Source organism: Choloepus didactylus, chromosome 1 (genome assembly GCF_015220235.1).
Source record: "Choloepus didactylus isolate mChoDid1 chromosome 1, mChoDid1.pri, whole genome shotgun sequence".
Lineage (NCBI taxonomy): Eukaryota > Metazoa > Chordata > Mammalia > Pilosa > Megalonychidae > Choloepus > Choloepus didactylus.
Genome location: NC_051307.1, coordinates 217708695 through 217732874, shown reverse-complemented (window position 1 = coordinate 217732874; position 24180 = coordinate 217708695). Strand labels below are relative to the sequence as shown.

General features: G+C 39.6%; 1 protein-coding gene across 10 annotated transcripts in view; it reads right to left on the bottom strand.

Annotated features, from left to right (window-relative positions):
* The window catches only part of ATXN7 (ataxin 7), a 195263-nt gene that overhangs the window by 19047 nt on the left and 152036 nt on the right, over nucleotides 1-24180 (bottom strand). For 9 of the 10 annotated variants that reach the window (XM_037799631.1, XM_037799648.1, XM_037799614.1 and 6 more), the window contains 3 exons: nucleotides 3364-3616; nucleotides 1005-1264; nucleotides 446-528 (listed from right to left, as the gene is read on the bottom strand). In XM_037799631.1, coding sequence (XP_037655559.1) covers nucleotides 446-528; nucleotides 1005-1264; nucleotides 3364-3616 — 596 coding nt within the window. Of the gene's footprint in view, nucleotides 1-445; nucleotides 529-1004; nucleotides 1265-3363; nucleotides 3617-17980; nucleotides 18515-24180 lie in introns of those variants that run through there. The other variant, XM_037799662.1, reaches the window with a different exon arrangement.

Below are 24180 nucleotides of genomic sequence, written 5' to 3'. Positions count from 1 at the left end.
AGAAAAACAACTAGAAAAATAAGGCTATTGTAATCAAGTCACAGATTTTTTAAAGTGGCTTTTTAAAATTTAAGATCCATGTTTTACACAAACAGTTTTAAAATATTCATTTGTAAGTAAAGGGAATTTCTCCACTGGTTTTTAGATCAGTACAATTTAAACCACAATTATAATATAAAGGTGGTCCCATATTAAATTTCCACACAGAAATATTAAACATCTTTGAAAACAGCAGACTGATTAGGAAAGAACATTATTCCCTGGCATGCAATGCCACTCATTAGAAACAAAGTCTCTCTCCAGATTGTAAAAGGTAGTAACAGACCACCTTTTGTCAACTTTCTACATCAAAAGCAAGTTATTCCCTCATTTGCAAAATTAAATACAATCAACAGCTCATCATATCCCTTCTGAGTTGGAGAGACTCACTCCAGGAGGCACTTACCTTGCATGTCAAAGACCGGGTACAGGGTTTCTTGGTGTCGAGGTCAATAACCCCACAGTGGATGTCAGCATCAAACTCTCTTTCTGTCAAAAGCACACAGATATTACAATGGGCTTGCCAAAAACTCCTTTGTTTATTTTGTAATGAAGAAAACAGAAGAAATTTCAGGGCAAATTATAATTTTAATAAAATTTACACATTATCAATAAATACAACATATAGAACATGTGAGCACTGCAAAACAGCAGCAACGTCACTAGGAGAGTAGGTGACTATTGTCATCAGATGGCAACAAAGATACTGATTAACTCAGCATTACTGCATTACTACATTCAGAAACATATCACTAGCAAGCTACTTTTGCATTACCTACACATACACATGCGTGCTTCTTAAAACCAAGAGTGAAGAGGACAAGCATGCTACCTAAAGAAATTCCTCCTAAACCTGCAGGTAACCAGTTTTAAAGAGGACTTATAGGTAGCAATTCATTCTTTCCCCTGTGGATGCCCACTTCATACACAGAGAAACAGTATCAAGAGAGAAAATGTGAAGTTACCTGACAATCTCTTATTTAAAAATTTCCTATTATTGGAATTGTCTTCAGATTTCTTTTCCAGAGCAGGTGGAGCAGGAAGCCCTTTGCCATTCAGAATCTGTCCAGGCGAAGGCAAGGTTGGCTTTGGTATTGAGGGGCAGTTAAGGCCAGGCTTGACTGAGGAACTCACAGTAGCAGGACAGGGTGGCCCCACCGCAGATTTCAGTAGTGTGCCATCCATCTTCGGATGAATCTTTTCCACTTTGACAGAGGGCGTCATGCTGTCACAGGGGGAAGCGAGAACACCAGCACCTGAGTGCCCCAGCAGCCCAGGAGGCTGGCGAGTGGAGGAAGGAGGGCAGAGCCTGTGTCCGCCTGTGCACCGGGCAGGGCCAGACTCCTGGGAGGCTCCTTATGACTACTTGTTAGGACTATCCAGAACAGTGAAGTTTCTTTATAAGCTCTTCTGGCAAGGCAAAAGCCCCAGGGGACCATAAACTTTAGCTGGTCTTTCATCATTTCAAAAAATTTTACACACAGCCGAGGAGAAAATTAGACCTGATACTCAATGCAATTCCTACAAAAAGTGAAAATGTGAAAAGACCTAAAAGGACCAAAAACTATCTGGAGGACCTTTAGGAAATATCATTTGAGAACTGTCATTTTTAAGAAAGGATTCATTAAAACAAAGTAAACCTCTGAATGAGCAGAGAAAAAAACAAAACAAAACAAAAAACAATTGGAATTAGAGAATACTTCTAAGAAATGTCATTAAGGACTTATGAGAACTCAAATGAGCCTAATACTTTACCTCCAAGAATAGGCTCTCTGCTTCTCTCAATAGGACACACCAGTTTAAAAAGTGTATGGCATGTCACTGAAGTCATGATTCTCCAGTCCCTGAAAAACGTTTGTATTATAGGAGTTTGGAACACAAGTGCCCGGCACACGGTTGATGAGCACTGAATACCCAAACCCCTAACAAAGACCTGATTTCTCTTGGAATTTTACGGACACTATTATTTAGTTTGGTGAAACTTATGGTGTTGTCACAAAGCTAACAGTTGGCCTTGTCTCCCTCTAAAGCACAGCTCCAAAAAAGAGGAGTTTGGATTGATGAGGTTGTATAAACTTTGTTCAGTGGAGTTAGTGCTGTAACAGCTGTTAGGCTGGCAAGTGACTTATGCACTGCACTGGCATTTTCTTTGGCTTTCAGACAGCTCCAGGAACGAAAGCCAAGCTTGCTGTAATGCACTTCTCACGGATGAGCAAGGGTTGGGGGCTTAGCAGCCAGGACAAATAGCCCCAAACAGCTGTACCCAGAACAGCGTGACAGCAGCAGACACTGCAAGATGCCATGGCTTCCCCCAGCTGGCAAGGTCTTTGAGCAATAACAGGTGCTGGATCCTGCCTGGAGATTAACCAGGTTATCAGAACCTTGGGACTGCAACGTGTGGCATACTCTCCAAAAGGGAGACAGGCCAGGGAAAAGCCACCCACCACCAAAGCGAGGGATGCCATGACAAGGCAAGATATGTTTATATGGGAGTGCAAGGCTGCTCCCTCATGTGACCTCAAGGAGCCTGCCAACCTACAGAGCTACCCTTGAAACTTGCCAGAGCTTTGCCTGGCAGGTGTGTACTTCTTTTGCTCTTCCCTTACTGCTGCTGTGACATGAACCCAAGTCTAGGAGAATGAGGAAACATGTCTTCCTTGTTTGCTTTGCAGGCCCCAGTAAATTCTAGAGCAGCTTCTGGGAATCTCGTCACCTTTTTATTACTACCATTATTAACAGCAGCAACAGGAGTGGCAGCACCCATTCATACTGTCTCCTGTGAGCAAGATACTATGCCAGGTGTCTGACATATATTAACCTTTGCACTCCCAATAACCCTGCACAGTGGCTGTTATTCTTAGACTCTGAGAGCAGCAGTGCCTTGTCCCAGGTCCCACAGCTAGGAAGTGGCAGAGATGGGATATGAACCCAAATTAGTCTGACTTGGGACCCCCGCAGCTATAGCTCCTCCATCTTATTAATCCTCATTTGGCTTATATAGCAAATGGGGACGACAATACCCATTTCATAGGGTTGTTGTGAGAAGTAAATGACATAGTACACACATAGAGCTGAGTCTTAGTACCAGCACAAAATAAAGGATCAAAAAATTGGTATTATTCAACCTTATTACTATTGCTATTACTACTCTGTAACGTCTCCCTTGATATAAGATAGGAAAACAAAAAGAACCAACACCATATTTTTGAATTTTCCTCAAAGTGGGCTCTATTTCACATTATCTACAAATCCGCTCAGACGCTACTGGTGTACACAATTCCATTTCCAGCAGGTAAGCTTTAAAACCCTCTTGGCCATACTCACATTCTACCATGGGGGACTCTACTCTGCTGAATGGGATGCATTGGCCTGGTGTTCCCCCTGAGCGGCAGTTTCTCTTTGGGTGATTTCAACAACTTGGAACTTGATGAGGGTGTACTGAGAACACCTCCACTGGAAGAACGGTTGCTTCCACCTCCACTGCCTCCTTTGCTTTTGGACAGGGAAGGGAAGAAGGAAAATACTGAAGTGGGAGGAACGGCCAATGAAGGCTTACTGGATGAGCTATGTCTTCTTTCTGAAAAGAAAAAAAGTTATGTTTCAGCCCAGTCTCAAATGGAACCCTGGGAGAGTGCCCTGAAGTCAACATATTTAGGTTAAAATGTGTCATTAAGTGAAAATGTATTACACCCAGCAGCTTTCAGAAAAAACTTATCTAGGCCCCACAGACTCATTTAAGATTCTAAGAACTGATCCTCTTGTTTAGGAAGCATTTTAGCATAAAGAGATTTATCGTATACATCCACTAGGAAATTAAACAACCATTCTAAACTTGAGAATATTGGCTTTTGGGTTTTGCATGGCCAAAATTAACCAACCTCACTGTTTCCAATTTGCAGTCAGAGTGAGGGAAATTATTCATTCTTCTGCAGAGCTCAGCTAATTGACATTGCATAGAATTCTTTCTTCTTTTCTAGCATAGAACCTCTCCAATTTTCAAAATAGCAAAATGCTAAGAAACAAGTTGTACCTTAAATTTTTTTTGTCACTACCCACCAGCATATGACACCAATACGAATGTTTCTAGGGCTATCTTATTGTTCCTTAAAAATCTGTGCTGAAATTTTCCAGTGAATCATTTCACTCCCCTTTTTTAATAATCTCACTTGACTACACATGGCACAGCTCTGGTTCACACCACTAAGATGCCACAAGCGCAAGACAAAAAATGCTACAAATAGCTACGACTGTTCTGTAAACCAAGAAGTAATTCACAGTTAAGTACAGACCACACAGGTTTAACTGAAAATAAATCTAAGACAACAAATCTCTCCACTGGAGAATCAGATTTTCTTAGAGTAAAGCAATATCATACTAATATAAATCAAGTGCTGTGGAAGAATGCTACCATCTGAAACAAGTAAATTATGTGGTAACTTTATCCACTGAAGTAACTTATGATGGTAACTCAGTGGCTGCCTTCAATTCAGTTTATAATTTAAAATTATACATTTGTTTAACTTTAAGTCACATATGTGACCCAATATTTGCTTATCCCAATATGGGAGTTATATGAATATCTAAAAATTAGGCATATCAGAATCAGTGACTATAAGCATCACTGAAATGGTTTATTGCCAAAGGTCTTTTGATAGCAGTCCCGAGCATCTCTGCGAAGCTGTGATGACTTACTCTTGGAAGGACACACTTTCAGCTATGCTTTATGAGGGACTGAAGAGCCTGCTCCACACTAGCACAAAATGATTATGCTATCTACACACAAAATTCAAATGCTCCAACTCGGCCACACAAAAGCTACAACCAAGTTAGGAAGACTACATTCAGTGCCTTTCACTTTTTTTTCTTCCTGGTCTAAAGATGTGTGTAAAGAAAGGAGAACTAAAAAAACCTTCAGTTTAATAACTTTCCAAATTTGGCATCTAAGGTTGTGTATGTTTAAATTTATTCTCTGCGTGATCCCAAAATACTCAGAACATACTTCCAAGCATCGGCATTTATCAGCCAGGACTGTAAACATCTGTTTACAGTTCTGTGGCCTGCCTTGAACAGCAGAGATTCCCTGAGCTATGTGCCATGTCCTGCTCATTTTCTTTTGTAAGGCCTGGGTGCAGAGTAGGCCTTCAATTAATATTTGCAAGTAGGGTACAGCTTTTCTTGTGAAGAGCTGTGATTTTTCAAATGACTCTAGACCTCTGGTTCTCTAACTTGTCTACAAGATGGAGTAACTGGAGAGTTCTAAAGATACTGGTGCCTGGATCCCACCCTCGGGATTCTGATTTAATCAGTTTGGGATGTGGCCTAGGCATCCAGACTTTTACAAGCTCCCCTGTGTGACTCTACTTCTGCAGCCAAGGTTGATGGCTTGCCCTAAAGAAATGCCTCAAGAACTATTAACCACAGCTGAGTAAGTTAGCACTTGTCCAGCACTGAGAACACTGCATGGCACATGGCACTACATAGAAGAGTTTGTTAAATAAACCTCACTGCTACTACTTGCTCTAAAGTACTGTTTCTAAACTTCCATTAACCGCAAATTATTGTCATCTTTCTTCCTAAAGTCACCTAAAATAGTACCTTCCACACAACATTTTAATTTAAGTGAAATTACCATCAACTTTATTTTTGCCCCCCCCCCCCCGCCCCACTTAGTCTAATACTATCCAGCCTCTCAATGGGGGCATTACATTACTAGCATTTTGAATATGGTTCTTCATACAGGGTGGCAGGGTGTTTAGCCTTCCTGGTCTCCACTCTAGCTACCAGTAGTGCCTCTCTGCCTGGGGCAACTTAAAACCATCCCCAATCCACTTCCACATGGCCTGCAGGTTGAAGCGAGGCCCCACCCTCAGTTGAGAGACATTTTCCAAAACCACAGTATCTATGAAAGAACAGGTTTGATAAGGTTTATTATATATTCTTTTCTGATATACAATAAAATAACTAAACATTAAAGTTAAACTATCCATTCATGTTCCTTCTAAAATCATCTCATGTACCCCCAGCGCCAATGTACTAAAGTATAATACCATATCTGCAGTACAAAGAGGGAAAAACCTAACTAGAACTCTGACTTCTAAGTAATATACTCTTTATTCTAGTCTCAGTGTATTAGAATTCTCAGGCAGGTGTCTCAGAGCAAACGTTATGCATATTAACTGCCACCCCCATGCAGCATATTTTTTAATGTATTTAATTTTTATTACAGAAGTTGTAGGTTTATAGAAAAATCATCCAGAAAATACAGAGTTTCCATATACCCCGCTCACACATATGATCTATACTAAAATCAAATATTGTAAATAAAATTCTCAACCTAATTAAACAGTGCTGCTACAATGATTGCTTTGAAAATGCAAATTTGTTCCAAAGCCAATGATATGGCAAGGGACAATTTGAATATAATATACAACTTGCATTTGCTTATGTGTGCAACAGACACGAAATGAATACAGAAAATAACCCCTGGCTGAACAGTAGGAATACAGAGAATACACACAAGCACACATGGCACACAGCTACCAGCCACCTGAGCTCATCACAGTGTTATGAGCCACACCACCCACTTCTGGTGCTACAGGTCCAAGTCACCCAACATCTACTTGCAGGTTGCAACCCTCTGACACCCATCACGACAACCAAACTTCAGGTCTTTTTCAAGGTAAAGTGCCATATTTATTCTAGCATTTATGTGTTTTTTAATCACTTAATGTGTGAAAACTGCTACCGTTTTCATTAGGTTCCCATTTCTTGTGTGTCACTGATGAAGTTTCTGAATACTGTGTCCATAACCCTATTTTCCCTATAAGTCCATGTGGTTTTTACTATGTTATTTTTCATAGTGCGGTAATCTTTTAGGAATGCATATGTTGCCTTATAGCAGAATTGACTGTAACTCTAACTTGTCTTTTCAATTTCCTATTCCCATCTTAGTTTATCCGTCGCAGTTTCCTTTACTTAATGTCTTCTTTTCTTGTCTATTAACTCACTAAAAAATCATTTAGCGTTCGCTTCCTAACATTAAAAGTCAGCTGATACAGAAATAACATTTTTTGAAAATGTATTTTCTACTTCCACAACAACAAAAGCTATTTAAAAACTAAGAATGGCAAGCTATCATGTGAATTTCTTTCATTCACTAAAATTTGAATCAGATTCTGTGTGTGTGTGTGGATATAACTGAGATCCCAGCTGAAAAGTGCCAGCTCAAATCCTTGTCATGCTACTGAATTAAGTTGTTCCTTCACATCATGCTCTGGTAACTTATTCTGTGAAAAGCACAGCATATGGCTTTACCCTCACAAGGAGGCAAAAAAGTAAAACCAAATTTAATTATAGTTGAGTTGGACCCTCCTCATCATTTCACTGTGGGTCCTTATTTTTGGTAAGATTTTAAACTGGGCTTCTAGTTTTAAAAAAGTGTTTGCTATGGACTGTGGTTAATAGTATAATTATAATAATATTGTTTCATCAATTGTTAAAAAAGGTATCACACTAATATAGAGTGTTAATAATAGGGAAACTGCGTGGAGGGAGAGGAGTGAGATGGGAACTCTGCACTTCCTACAGGGTTTTTCTGTAAACATACAACTTCTCTAATTTAAAAAAAAAGTGTTCTTAGATCAAAAGAGAAATGGGCAAATTATGGGTACGGTTAGAGACCCTATATTAGCTGGACAAAGTGGTGGCCAGATGCTAAACATAACTGCAATGTGGTTTGCTGAGGAGTCCAAGTTGAGTTTTCAAAGCACTCCTCTCTCCAGGGTCTGGCACCAGCCCAGAGAAGGCACTCTGTCCCTGAATGGGGAGGACACGTGAAATGGTTCCGGTAAGAGGAAGAGGCTGTTAGGCAGACGAACAAGCATACAACAGATACAGGAAAAGACAGCAGAGACAGAGAAAGTCCGACACGGCAGAATGTGAATGCTGGGGAAGGGGTGGGAAGACACACACGGAGAAAGATGGAGAGCCAGATATTAAATGTTCTGGGCTCTCCTCCCCCTTATGGCTTGAATTTGCGACACTGCTAAAGGGAATGGCAGGGTATTAGTGAGGAGGGGGAGCAGCCCTCTGCCAAAATGGAAACAAACAAACAAAAACTAAGTATTAAGATCCAAGTACACTGTAATATGCTTCCATTAATTGTAACAAACGCAGTACACAAAGCTAAATGTCTGCAAGAGGGGGGATAAAAGGGAGTGTTATGTGATTCTTGGTGGTGGTGTTGTCTTACCTTTTCACTATATTTTATTTTATTTTTATTTTTTCTTCTATCTTTTATTTTTTTATCCCTCATTTTTTCCCCCTCCTCTCCCTCTTTCTTTGTGGTAGAAATGGAAATGTCCTCATATAGATTGTGGTGGTAAATGCATGACTGTGATTATACTGGGAACCACTGATTGTTTACATAGAATGGATTGTATGGTGTGTGAATAAAACTGTTTAAAAAATAAACAGAGATACAAGGGCTGGAAAAAATGTGCAGAGAGGATGTACCTATTCACTGTTGGTAGGGAAGTAGAATGGAGCAGCCCATCTGGAGGGCAGTGTGGTAGTTCCACAGGAAGCTAACTATGGGGTTGCCATTTGGTCCGGCAATCCTGTTACTGGGTGTATACTCAGAGGAACTGAGAGCAGGGACACGAGTGGACATTTGCACACTGTGTTTGTGGTGGCAGTACCCATGATTGCAATGGATGGAGGTGGCCTAAGGGTACACCAACTGATAAACAGAATGGTGAACTGTGGTGTATTTACACAGGGAATAATGAGCGGTTGCAGCAATGAATGAAGTTGTGAAGTATGCAACTAGGTAAATGGACCTTGAGGGCAGTAGGCTGAGTGAAATAAGCCAGAAACAAAAAGACAAATGTTTAATACCTCACTAATATGGACTAACAATAATGTGCAAACTCTGAGAATTGAATCTGGGAGCATGGTTTATCAGGAGAAGCCTTGTTTTAAATGTTCCCAGATTGTAAGCTCTTACAGCAGTGACATCTATTCATGACTTATAATGGTTATTTCTAAATTCTGAGATGCTGAGCTGTTTGTGTGTGACCTGGTCGGTCCCTGGAGCTTCAGTTGTCTATGTGACGCCCGGGACTCAGAGCCAGAGGTCAGCAGCTGTGAGTGTTGGCATTGCCCCATGAAGCAACTGTTAAAGAGGATGAAAGGGATATCAGACTTCTATAGGAGATATGAACGAAAAGGACTTGGTTGAGACTGGGGTAGATCAGACTGAAGGGTAGAGGATGATATTGATAGTTTTAAAACTTCAGTTTCTGTGTGGGACCAAAGGAAGAGATGTTTATTTGGTGCAAAAATCTGTATTTTTCTGTAGCACACTATATAATTTAACTTGTATTATCAGTCCACTCAAAAACCATAATTACGTGGAACCTTGAATAGAGAGTGAGATCTGGTTGGTTTGTGTAGGTTAAACGTGTGAAGACCGGATACATCCCAGAGTAATTTTGAAAGAGAATAAAAAGTATCTGCGAAGCTCCCTTGAGGGACTGGGCGAAAATGTGGAAATACTAAACTTTCCTACCTGGAGAATTCCTGATATTCTCACAAGCAGTGGGGAGTACCGGTTTAGTAGTTCTTGATCTCGAAGTTTGCCCTTTGAAGCTTGTTACTGAAAAGGAGAGGCTAAGCCTACTTATAATTGTGCCTGAGAGTCACCCCCAGAGAACCTCTTTTGTTGCTCAGATGTGGCCTTTCTCTCTAAGCCAACTCTGCAGGTGGACTTGCTGTCTTCCCCCTACATGGGACATGACTCCCAGAGACATAGGCCTCCCTGGCAACATGGGACATGACTCCCAGGGATGAGCCTGGACCCAGCATCATAGGATTGAGAAGGGGGAAAAGAAATGAAACAAAATAAAGTATCAGAGGCTGAGAAATTTCAAATGGAGTTGAAAGGTCATTCTGGAAGTTGCTCTTATGCATTATATAGATATCCCTTTTTAGTTTTTAGTTTATTAGAATAGTTAGAAGGAAATATCTGGAAGTGTTGGACTGCAACCCAGTATACTTGATTCTTGAAGATGACTGTGTAACTATAGAGCTTACATGGTATGACCATGTGACTGAGAAAACCTTATGGGTTATGCTCCCTTTATCCAGTATACGGACAGATGAATGGAAAAAAAGTAAATGAATTAATAGTGGGGATAGAGGGGTATGGGATGTTTTGGGTGTTCTTTTTTTACTTTTATTTTTATTCTGATTTCTACTTTTATTCTTTGGAGTAATGAAAAAGTTCAAAAATTGTGGTGATGAATGTACAACTATATGATGATACTGTGAATAACTGTACACTTTGGATGACTGTATGGTATGTGAATATATTTCAATAAAATATCATTTAAAAAGAAAGATCCAAATTCAAACCAAAAGGGAGGTCAAGGCAAATAATTGGATCTTTCTATATATCATAAACATATATTGCTTTGAAATTAACTAAAAACAACTTAAAATGCACAAGTGTCAAAATTTGGGCACAAACCTGAAAAGTAGTCAAAGCAAACTGTAACTTCAAATACTATCACTTGTGCTTGAAAAATATCTAAAAGGATATATATCAAGCATTTTTTTAAAAAATGGTTATCCCTGGAATCATAGGTAACAATTTTAAAAAACCTTTGTGTACTGTTTCATCTTCTATAATGACTATGATATACTTGATTATCAAATATTTAAAGAGAAATACTATTTGATGTTATGGCCTCAATTTTACACATGCCAAAATAAAGCAAGGTATATTACCATTCATGAGCATAATATCAATTTGTCCCATTCACATTGGGCAGCATGCAAGTAGCTAAAAGCTACTAAGAAACCCCCTACAAAAACTCTTTTACCCAGGGCTCTTTTCTTACATCTCATTAAATCTTTTACTAATCTTTTATGATCCAAACATCAGACTGATGAAACAACAATAAAAAAAGCTGCTACTGTTTACTGGGCAGAAACATGTGCCAACCACCATGCTACTGGGTTTACAGGGTTTGTCTCATTCTTACTAACTCCACTTTCCAGATGAGGAGGTCAATGCCTACAAGGACTCAAGTCACTTGCCGAAGGTCACACAGCTAGTTAAGGAGCAGAGTTCTGAGGCAACCCCAGGCAGACTGACTCCAGCGCCTGGGGCAGGCCACAGCATATCCACGTGCCCTTAGGTGGCGCGATCAGCAAGCCATGATACATGGTCCAAGGGCAGACAAAAGGGAGAGGAAACAGTGGATGCTGTGGCATATACCAGATGGTAAGAAGCCCATCTTCTTAGGTGCTCAGCAAAAGCAAGGTCCTTAAAAGGCTGCATAGGGTTGTTGATGACAGAATTCTGGTAAATTTGGAGGTGGGCGTCCAGAATATGTTTATGGGAACCCAGATTGTTTTGGATTTCATCCTTCCGTTTTGGAAGTTATCCTGCAGATCAGCTATGGGTGCCAATCAGCCTAGCATTTCTGTTGCTGTTGTTGATCAGGGGCTCTTAAAACATCAAAGAATTTGATTCAAAAGTGAATTTTGATGGAAAATGCCTATCAGGGCTGTCATTTAGGCTTGGCTAAAATAATCACCTCATGAAGTTCCAAGATGAATATGTTCTACAAAGAATCATCAGGAAGAGCAGCTAACACTTCTGTAGAATTCTGTAGGATTAAGCTGGATGCCACCAAGCAACCCAATAATGAAGCTTCTAGTCAATATATGGTCATTCATGGTTGCCTTCCCAGCAGAGGCTTAGGGATACTGGACACAGTCTTGATATGGGTTTACTGAGGAAATGACCTTAATAGAATCCAAAGTAAAATAAAAGTACTTTTTTAAAGTTACCTAAAAAGGGCAAGAACTTTGGAGTCAGAGAGACGTGGGTTCAAATCCTTACTCTGCCCCTTACTAGCTGGATGACCCGGGGCAACCTTCAGACTCCACCCACCCTGCCAGCCTCTTCATTTGTAAAGCCTACCTTGCAAGGCCAGTGGGGATTAAATGACGGAGTTGTTAGGCCCACAGCCCAGGGCCCACCATGTACCAGATACTGGGAATTCAAAAGTGAACAAGACAGATGTCTTTTTTTAGTTCAGCTGAAGCCAGTTACAGACATTTCTATAGACAGGAAAATACTTGAGGAAAATGACTGCTAATTACTGAAGCAGGTAGAAGTCACTTAAAGAACAAAACAAACCTGCTTTATCTTAAGTTATCCTCCCCAGATGGTAAGGATTTAGATTATATACTTAAGTTTATATGTCTTTCCAGGAAGATACTAAAGCTCTTCTCAGATAAATAGCTCAAAGAACCAATTTTTAGAATTCATTTAAAAGTAAGTTCTTGCCAACAAAAAAGAAGAATGCTCATTCAAACTCAAGTTATATTATAATAAAATGTTGGGTCCTTTCCCTGACAGCACCGAGTCATTCAAAAAGACTTACAGGAGAAATGGAAAAAACTGAGCATTATGTCTCAATTTCAATTTATGGATTCACAGGTGGACATTTTAAGCAGATTATCAAAGTAATGATTCTTAATCCCCAGAAATTTTTCTTTAAATGAAACATAAATTTTGGATGGATTCAGTCAGGTAAGGTTAAACAGTGGTGCACTCTGTATAAAAAGGCCTTATGAGAATTACCAATCTACTCTTTAAGGAATTTGTCATTTCATGGAGTCCCTGACCCCACAATCACCACCAGTTAAATCAAGGATTTTTAATACTCAAGTTGACATAAGGCTATAAAATGTAAAATGCGGGCAAGCATTTACAGATCCTTTGGCCAGGCAATTAGCAATGACTATTTTGAAAAGCTCAGTTTGGCAACTTTGAGCTGTTGATTAAGCTGTCCCTTCACAGAATTGTTTATTTATATAACCAGGTTGAAAAATAACTGCAATTTACTATTATGCAGCTGTCCAATTAAACCAAACTAACTTCACACTATGCCTTCTGGTCACCAAACACAACTCCTGTGATGTATCAATTGGCATCACATTTATCTTTCAGAAGGCATATGACCCACCTAAGAAACATTCAACAGCAGGACCAGAAGCAGACTCTCAAGACTACATATTGACTTTTCAGTCTCAGAACTTCTTCCTCACATTTCACCTTGCTACACACCTGTGTCATCATCCTCAAGCCTTTGTCATTCACAACAGAATCACATTTGTGATCTTTCATCAGAACTGCACATTATCTGGACTCTTATTTATGTAACATATATATATGTTATTAAAAATATATATTTTAATTCAGCGCCTAACTAGGCATTAACTAATTTAGCATTGTCCTAGGCAGTATCTGTGAAACCATGACTTGGGAGCTGAGGTAATTGCATGTTTTTCCCTAATAATTATTAAAAAAAAAAAAAAAAAAAAAAAGAAAGAAAAGAAAAGAGAAAAACACCTGGCATACCATTTAAAAATATGTGGAACACACATGAACATTAAAAATTTTAATATATTCTCACTGTTCTCATTGCTGTTAACTTGTTCCTGTAACTTTTCTGAAACCACTAGAATTGCTTGGCCGGCAAACCAGCAAACCAGGCCCTACAGTAAACCAACTAAGCTCTTTGTCAGCACATATTCTTTTTAATCCTAAATTTGATTTTTCTTTGATATAATTTCTTTAGGGTCTCCAGACACTTGATTAGACTATACCATAGAGAGCTGGGTATATACAATTGCTAAAAAGGAAGCAGACTTGTGGGACTGTCCCTTGAATAAAGTCTCAAGCTGGGAAATCCAGAGCCGATCTGACACACAAGGCCCCAGAGGATGACAATTAGTCAAAATTGTAGCTGGGAGGCAGCCTCAGAGCATGTTTAGGTGGGTTACAAACACCACTGGAAAACACTGGGTGGGAGACGGGGGTTGGGGAGGCCTTACCACAAAGTATTGACCACAAAGTATTGGGCATCATTTCCACTAGAAAGATTTAACTGAAAAGGATGATTTCAACACTGGCTGCCCTAACAAATTAGTCTCCAACTGCGACCTATGCCAAATGCGATTCTCCTCCCCCTAAGGCATGGATTCTTTTAAATTAAAACATAAGGAGAAAGTGCAGAAAAAAGAGCCGTTTGGCACTTGGACCATTTGAAACAACTTTCACCAAAGGTCTGTAATCAAATTATCAAGCTCTTCAAATCCATGCTTTATGACAGGAATAAAGATCCCACTAAAGTATTCGGTCATTTGGCATTTCCACGTCTCAGAGCAGGGCACACATAGCAGCATCTCCGTTCACACAGGCTGCATGAAAGAGCAGACCACAAAGGGCAGATTACAAGGAAGAACAACTCTGATGGGGGAAGGGACAGGCGTGAATGGATTGTAAATAATGTTGCTAAGAAAGGAGAAGAAATATGGCAACCTCAAATAATCCTCTTGCCAGGAATTCTTCCCATGGGGAATGTTCCTTCTGGACTTTGCTTTCAAGTATATGAGAAATATGAAAACCTTATTGGATGTCTGGGGTGGGGGGTGCCCCTCCCTTGCCTTGTTAACTTGCAGCTCTTCCCAAATATTTAAAAAATGGCTTTATAAACGAGACAGGGGAGGCAGTGAAAAAGAGAGCACTGTGAATGTTTTAACAGTTGATTGCCTCAGTTTTAATATCCCTTCTTCATGAACATTGTCATAAGACAGCTTGTTTTAAGGAAAACTGAATGGTCAGAGTGACTAGCTCATTTCCTTAAGGGTATTTTTCCTATGCTACTGCAACTGTTTAGGTGTGGACTTTGACATGAGGGCATTCTCATTATGACCCCCCTCCCCCCCCCCCACACACACAAACACACCACCCTCTCATGCTTCTAGGGAAAGCACCTTTTAGGGAAAGGCTGATGCCACCCTGAGCAAGACACACCCATGGAACTGTTTATGTAACCTCTGTGATCTTGGTGTCACCATTTTCTGACTACAGGATATCATGCAATGAATGACATGTTGGCTGACACTCCTACTTTGCCATCAGTCATCAAGACTTCTCTTTTGCCCTCAGGATGTAATGTTACCCAAATTATAATGACAGAATACAGCAAGCTAATCACCCCTTCTGAAAGAAACACAATCTTATTCTCTACGTGATACATATCACTTCCCAAAAATTTACTCCCCTGTCTCCCTCCCACATTCATTTGAAATGTTTCTATTCCTCAGGCATCACCATGTGAGAAGAAGAAGAAGAAGAAAGTTCCCCAAAGATCAACCAGTCTCCAGCTACTTGTGATTTAATGCTTTGAATTGTTAGGTAGAAGAGCACTCTGGGAATGAATGGTGCTGACGGTAGCACAATATTGTGAAATATGTACATCTGAATGTGGTTAGAAAGGGGAAATGTTAAGTTGTATAGATAAATATATAGAACAAAATTTTTAAAAACAATCCATTGAACTATACTACACAGTTAAATGGACTACAGTTAGTACAATTATGAAAGCATGCTTTCATCAATTACAACAAATGTATTACACCAATGCAAGGTGTTAATAATAGGATGGTATATGAGAATCCTGTATGCTATGCATGATTATTCTGTAAACTCAAAACTTCGCTAATTAAAAAAAAAAAAAAAAAGCACTCTATAAATCCAGAGAATTGTTATTACAATTTTAGCCTTCCAATTTACTATGCCTTGTTTAAGTATCAGACATTGTCAAATTTAGAGTTTTGGTCACAGTTTTTCCCAAATGAAAGATACAAGCCTATCATGAAAATGCAAAAAGAGAATTTAAGAAAAAAGTATACTTTTTAAAATTGTTTTCATGATAAAAAGTTTATTTGAAAAAATAAGCCAGGCAGAATAAATTAAGTACAATAAAAGTGATATAAGAAACATGCTGAAATACTGTGACAAAAAGAAAGTTTCTGATTTCAGAAAATCTCAGGGAGGTGGCAATGTTAAATGCTACAAAGCAGAGTTTTCTCAAGTTTCACAAAATGATTACAACTTCAAATAAGCATCTTCCAAAAATACATTTTATATTTATTTACTATTTAATTTTGTGTAAAAACTGCCATTATCCCAATGTGAAATAAAGCCCACATGTCTATACACACCAAAATGTTTGGGTGGTTGCATTGTAGATTACTAGAATGCCTTATAGTTCTCAGTGGTTTTCAGACTTTGTCTGGTGAGCATGTGTTACTTTTACAGTCAGGGAAAAAGAACTCTTGTGTGTGTATGAAAAAGTATACTTTTGCCACTCCAATCCAATTTTTATACACACATACACAAATACCTGGGAGGAGCAGGGTATATAAAAGGGTAGAAAGGAAAGTCCATAGAGGAGGAAGAACCGGCAGGCTGGAATGGGAAGGTGGGGAGAGAGAGAACTAAAGGCATCTGGTAAAATTCCAATTACAGGAGCTTTCTTCTTTTTTTATTTTAACAGAGACTCTGCCGAGATCTCAACAGGGAGCACCACTTTCCCAGTCAAGTCCCAGGTACAATGAAATGACAGCACCATCCGCTGAAAAGTACTGCATGAGTCTGTAAGTTATCATCCTTATTACTACTTTACACTAGTTTTGTATCCTTTTTATTTCACTTTATTCTGGATTGAGGAGGGGAGAAGAATGTGAACATGGGAATGATAACAAAAACCTCAAACTCTGAACAGGACCCAAAAGGTCTCCTTCACTGAGAGTTTTGTTAATTAAGAAAGCATGATTCATTACTAAACAATGCCAGTGTTTTCAATGAGTTTGCTGCATGTGTTTATTTTTTCTGAAGAGAGAAACTGTATCTGCCCTATTGCAGGCTGGGGCTGTCCACTAATAAACAGCAAAAGCAATATTCAAAAATGAAACTACAAACGACAAAACGTTTAAAACTGCCTGTCAATTAGAGATAGGGGTCTTTAGAAAAAACAATTTCGGGAAACTAACAGCAATTTGATTAGAGGTTAAAAATCTGTTCGTATTTAAAGTCCTACAACCAGGTAGCTAAATTCCAACTTCAATTAAAACCATCTGCTCAATCTTACTGCAGAAGGCATGAAATTTGAATCCAGTGAAAATCAGAAAACTCAATTGTCACTTTACTTCCAGCAAGAAGATAGATAGCATGAGAAAGGTAATGTTGAAAACTGCCTCCATATCCATCCAAAAATAAATTAGCGTAGCTGGGCTGGGTACCTTAATAACACAACTGAAAATAAAAAAAAAAAAAAAGTCTTTTCTGGCAGTCACTCCATAATTAAATTTTTATATACTCAGTTTAAGTTAATGAATGACTTCCTAGGATTATTGTTTATATTTTGAAGTTTTTCTTCCTCTCAACAGTGTTCTGTTTGAAACTTTGTTGTGGATCTGAAGTAACTGACAAAACAGCTTTCAAACAAATTCTACAGGAAACACTGTGAACTGCCTGTCATGAAACCTCATTTACCACAATAAGATTAAAAAAAAAAAAAACAAAAAAACAACACAGCCAAAAACCAGTTACAGCATGTTACAACGTTCCTCCATTTTTAGAGAGCAATGTAACCAATGTTCTCCCTGTTTTGAGATACGGGAACTGTTGGGTGCCCATTTCAGCATTTAGTTGGAGTTAACAGCAAACTTGACTCCTGTCTGCATTTGAACTTTGGCCAAGATCATTCAAATGACATTTCAGAATGGCTCCCGTGGACTGCTTGCAGCAGCTAATCCAGCTTGTTGCAATTACCCGTTCTGATCCACTAGCTCTGCAGAGCTTGCTCCTTCCACCACTTCAGCAGTGTGCCCCTCTGGGACTGCTGGCTGGGCAGAAACAAACACCAGAGGAAAAGGCCTGCAAAAACTCTTTCAGACTCTACTTGGTTCCATGTAATATTAGCAAAGACTTAACCCACCTTCCAAAGGCTTATCCAGAACTGGGCCCCTCGCCAAGCCCAGCCTCTGAAAACTGCCTCGGAAAACTTACCCAGTGGAGTTTTCAGCCCCTGTGCAGAGAAAGGGCTGTTCTGGAGAGGCTTCTTGTTACCTTCCATTCACAGAATTTGATAGTGCTTCATTGCACACTTGCTATCGCAGGCTTGCATCATGATTTGGGTCTGCCCACCAACTCCAAATATGCTCCATGTTTGGGCTTATGTAACGTTTGCTACTACTGTAAAAAGCACTTGAATTACAAAGGTCCTGGCAGATCAACAGAACACAGGGGGTGGAGTCTAATTTCATCTAATATGGTCATAGAAGGCATCCTGGCTGATGTGAATTAATCCTTCCCCCAAAATTGAGGAAGATGGAACTTATAAATTTAACCTGCTAAACTGTGAATTACTCACAGCCTAATTTTGTGAATACCTTTAAACTGACACCCTGCCAAGTATAACAGGAAATTTACATGATTCATTATAAAATCTACATTTTAAGCCTCAGTAGATCTAGAGGACTCAAATTTATATATTTCTATAAATATCAGAAAACTTCATGTTTTATTTCTCCCTGATCTTATTTCCCCATGATCTATACTTTTATTTTTATTACACCTAGCATACTTCTCCATCCTAAATCTAGTAACAAAAAATCTTAATGTATTTTCTGTGATTATATAAAATATGTATATTATAATTTCAGAATAATATACTACTAATTGTCCAGAGTTTGGTCATCAATCATTGGATGACTTAGTAAAGCGGGAGACCTTTTATACTTTTAAGCCCCAGATTTCTCTAAGTGGCTCTTTACAGACAGTGCTTTTCTGGTCTGCCTGTTTTCCCTCTCATAAATTGCCAAACCTTGTGGTCAAATAAACATGGGGAAAAAAATGTCAACTGACCTGAGTTTTATGATGATAAAGGTTGCACAACTGAATACACTCAAATGCCTGACAGTTCAGAATGAGCATTCTTAATATCAAAGGGGGGGAGGGGAGGTTTCCCTACAGAGTTCCATCATCCCACCCATTCGAATATTCAGCAAAAGTCACGAATCATACGTGTGGAAAGATTTGGTCTGGAAAGGGTGGAGAAGAGATGTGAAGCATGGAAAATGGCTTAGAAGGTCATAACAGATTAGGCCAGACACGAATTCTTAATGTACTCTAAGACAAAAGAACAGTAGCCACATGACTTTACTTTCACAGTAAGTATTCGGAGCCCAACCATGTCAGCAATCGATGCAAAATCCCTGGGTTTTCCTGAACTTACTTTTTTCAGATTTCTCACAACCACATTCAAACAATCCAAAATTATAGTGACCCTTAAAAGGCACGAGAAGAATACAAGGAAAGCACCATCAGCAGGCCTTAGAAGCAGAAATGAGCAACTTCTACCATGTTTTCAAAACTTAATTAGCAAAAATAAGGATTATAAGTTAATTCACTGAAGGTTTTCTTAAACTACAAGAAAAAAAAATCTATTTCTGTACTGTATCTGATTGTTACAGGTCTAGGATTATTCAGTGCACACTACCACCCTCCCCAAGGGCAACTGAGGAGTCTCCTTGATGTCATCAGCTGCAGGGAGGAAGTGGAATAAGAGGATTTTTCTCAGACTAAGCCTCAATTCCATGTCAATGCAGTGGGACTGGACACTGGGGTCCCCGCCAGTCTCCTAGTGCAAACACTTGTCTTTCGAATGTTCCCTTTTGTAGATGGTGATGGTGCTAATGGGGGAAAAAAAATCATTACCATAACAAGTCAATTCATAGCAGGTCTGGGAACAGTCTTTCTGTAACCATGATGAAAACCAGGGGCAATTTTTGCAAATGTTCTTAAATACTACAAACACACATCTACATTTAATTTGATACATAAATAAGAGAGAAACAATTTAAACTTATTTTTAAGACCTACATCCAAAAAAGGATGAATGGCGGTGTAAGCCAGAAAAACACAGTTTTGTATAAGAATATACACAAAAAACTAAGCATATAAGTTCAGACTGAACTTTTAAACACACACACACACCCCTCACTTGCTATGAATAAAATGTTCAAGCAAACACCACTTGCTTCTGTCTGGAAAGCATTTTTTCCCCCAAACCATATCCCAGTATCTTACTCAAGTTTTATTTTAATAATAAATCTCCAAATGATAGCTCATACTTAAGTGTATAGATCTGGGGCTGTAGTCACATTTCTCTTCCTTTAAGGAAAACCAAAAGCAAAAACAAAAAACTACAGACTACAAACTGAAATGCCATTTTAATAGAATAACATCCATGGCTTATAGACAAAATTTAGGTGTACTGGCTGTGGTTTGGATGGTGTGCACTCATCAATTTTACTATGGCACACAAAGAAAGTCCTGAACTGACAAAAATTCTTCTGTGAATCAGCCCACTCACAGAAAATGAGCAAACAAGCAACAGCTAGGAGAAAGGAAAGGGTGAGACTTGCTGTCACCTATTGGACTGAAATGCCCCTAGATCAACTTGGCACTCAATTATTTGAGAAACCATCTATGGCTGCATTAAAAGTAGCAGGGGGTCTGGGTTCAGGTGGCAGCCAGTCTGAAATCAGAGCACATTTAGTTGTGTGTCCTTCAGCAAGAGACTTCTGTCCCTCCTATTCTGTGTCCTTACCTCGGAAACACAGATCTCCTCACGTTCCCCCACACAGCTATGAGATGTAAGTAAGAAACACATGTAATGCAATGCCCAGCACATAGTAATTGCTCAATAAATCTCAGCTATTAAGATTAGAATCAAAAAGAAATGTGATGATTCGAAAGAAAGGAAGAGGAAAACAGCAGCCATTGAGGAAGGTTTCTACTACAGAAATTCATCAAGACCCCCAAATCTTGGGGTTTCCTAAATCACATCCCCAAGAAGCCAGCAGAGGTATCATTCAGTAAGACAACAAACAAACTGGTGGCAGTTACAAAATAATGTGTTCCTGTCACTGGTGGTAGCCAGTTCTCCATTTTACAGGAGGACAATAAGTCTCCATGACCTCAACTTCACTGTCTGAGCAGGCTGGACAGGTTCTAATTGGCCTTAATTGGCACTTAGAGCAGTTTTAACATTCCTTACCGGCTGCCAAGGAGCACTTGAAAAGGAGAGAAAGTATTTTCAAAGTAGGTAAATACCAAGCAATTCATTCAGCTGTGGGTCTGGAAGGCTGCTATCCAGAATCAGATTAGCTTTACCAAGAAATGCTGCTATGTTGTTATCCAGAGCTCATTACATACTCACACTGGATTAAGAGAGGTAGAAGATCAAGTTTAATGGGGATAATTCACCTTGGGGGCTAATATCATGCAGCAGTCTTTCTCTAGCTGGCATCCACTGATCTGTTTGTGGATAGTTCTTCATGGTTCAGCCACACTTCATATGTGTGTCCCTTTTCAGCCGTTCCAATTGTTCAAAGGCAGGCAAATAAAATATATCCTCACAGCGTGATTTACACAGGCTTTGTGTTAACCATCATCTGACCTCAGCTTGCTCTTTATTTGATACACAAAGTGAACACTGTTACAAGGCAGCCAATCACACCAAATGCAAGCAGGTTAATGGGATCAGAAATAAACTGATGATAGTTTTTTGTTGGCCTAACAATTACTCTCACGCAAAAATGTTATCTTCCAGGAAACTACAAATTTTGCAGAGATGAATCCCAGCCCGACAGAACTAGATTTGTTCCTTTGCATAAATTCTATATAAAATAAATAGAAACTTCCCAAAGATGCTGGGAAAACTGTTAATGCTTAAATGAATATTTTTTAAAAATCACTCATTTTGAAAGATCTACTTGCTTCATATCATTAAATATTATTCAGACTCATCTACTACACTGACAGTAAAAAAGTTGGTGCTTGTTTGAGAAATGTACTTCAAAATCAAATTACAATTAATTGTGTGTTTGGGAGTGTATGTGAGAATAAGGAACATGTAAGAGGGTTCAGAAAATTAAAATGGAAGTTTAGGAAAATAAATATAACACCTATGTTCCTGGCAGGTATAGATAGACTAGCAGAAATATAAAGTATTAGAGCCTTTTGGAATGCAGTCTAGCAGCAGCTATTAACAACAATACTTTCTGACCCAGGAGGAATCCCTTCCTGAGACTCTATTCCACATAAACAAAACCAACAACAGTTATGTACAAGAGTGTTTACTTAGCTTTGTTCCTAGAGGCCAAAAGGGAGAAACAAAGTGAATGTTTACAGATAGAGGGGCCTGGCTGAGGAAGCTATTGCACATCCACATCTTAAAACAGTATGCAGGCATTAAAAAGAAGGGATTAGAGTTACCAGGGCTGTGAATGGATTTCTGTGAGGTGTTCATAACAGGATCCACTTTTTGTAAAATTATAACCCAAGCCCCTTTTAAGGAAACAGGTGATTAAATATGCTCATATAGAGCTATGAGCATAAGAAAAAATACAGAAGGATGGAACATAACTTACTAAATTAACACACAGTTTTCAGGACAGAGAAGAGAGTCATAGTTGAAGGAGGTAGGTAGGCAGAAAGAGCCAATTAAATAAGAAAAAGTAGGCTGCACTAAAAATAGTTCAGCTGGGGGATCCAAGATGATGGCTTAGGAGAGACAGAGCAAAATACTTCTCCGTGAAAAACACTAGATAAAAGGCAGAAAGTGCTCCAGAATAGCAGTTCCAGGGTTCTCCTGGCTGGACAAAGTCTGCTACATCCACAGTGACCGTGTACTTAGTGAAACTGAGAGTCTGCGTTTGGAATCGAGTGAGTGAGTGAGCTGCCAGGGAAACGGCAGCCACGCCACGATGGGGAGAAACGTGGGGAGAAACCTGGGGTCAGTGTTTGGAGGCAGGTTAGTTTAAAATCCCAGAAAGCGGCTGCAGATTTGGGAGCAAGAGCCGCGCAGTCGAGCACGGTGGGGCATGTGTTCCACATCTGGGCACCCGCCTCAGTATCTGGTGTGGATGATAGCCTTTCGCACAACTGCAGCTACTTGTTCCGGTGTCAGGAATGGGCCACTGCAGCAGACAGAGAACCGCGGAAGTGGGAAGTTACCACACCCTGTACAGTCATCTTTTTAGCAGGCTGGGAGATGCCCATTCTCAGAGCCACAGCCAAGAGCTTCCCTTGGGGATTCTGCTCGCCTGTGATGTTGGGCAGTCTTTCTCCGTGGAGGCCCGCAGAGTTCACAGCTTAGAGGCAGAGACCTGCACAGAAGTGCCGAGAGCCCTACACCAATAGCAGAGACTTGTGGGCCCGCAGCGGAGAGAGACTGTGGGGAATCTGAGTGGAAGGCTTGGAGTTGTGCAACAGCTTTAAGACTCAGGGAATGGCTGGGAGTTCTGGGTCTTAAAGCCATCTTCCCTGCTTAACTGCACAGGGCAAAACCCCCACCCTCAAGGCTGGCAGTCCCAACTGCACACAGAAAATTGGTGCACTGATTGGCCCTCCACAAGGTTTGGACCCCCACTAGCTGCATAGCTGAAATCAGGGAGAACTGGCTTGATGGTAATAGGTGGCTAAGGGGCACCATCTGCTGGTAGGTCAGGGAAAGTGCACTCCACACCAAGCTGAAGCTCTGTCAAATTATAGATAATTGTTCAAATAAAACTGCCTATCCTAAGAGAACCCTATCAAGATATGCAAATGCCAAGAGGCCAAAAAACAACAGAAAATTTTAAAGCATATGAAAAAACCAGAAGATATGGATAACGCAAACGCCCAAATTAACCAACCAGAGGAGACACAGAATTTGGAGCAATTAATCAAAGAAGCAATCACAAACAACATCATGGCTCAGGATATAAAGGACATCAAGAATACCCTAAAAGAGCATAAAGAAGAATTTGCAACAGTAAATTAAAAAAAAAATAGATGAGATTATAGAATTAAAAGAAACTGCTGATCAAATTAAAAAGATCCTGGAAACACATAGCAGCAGATTAGATGAACTCGAAGAATGAGTAAGTGAACTTAAAGAAAATGTTCCAGAGAGTGAAAATACAAAAGAATGCATGGAGAAAAAAATTGGAAAATTTGAAATGGATCTCAGGGATAATGATGGACACAACATGAAGTACGCAAATACAAGAATCACTGGTGTTCCAGAAGGGGAAGAGAAGGGCAAAGGTCTAGGAAGAGTATTCAAAGACATTGTCGGGGAAACCCAACTCTTCTAAACGACATAAATATGCAAATAATAGATGCCAAACAAACTCCAGACTATATCCAAATAAAAC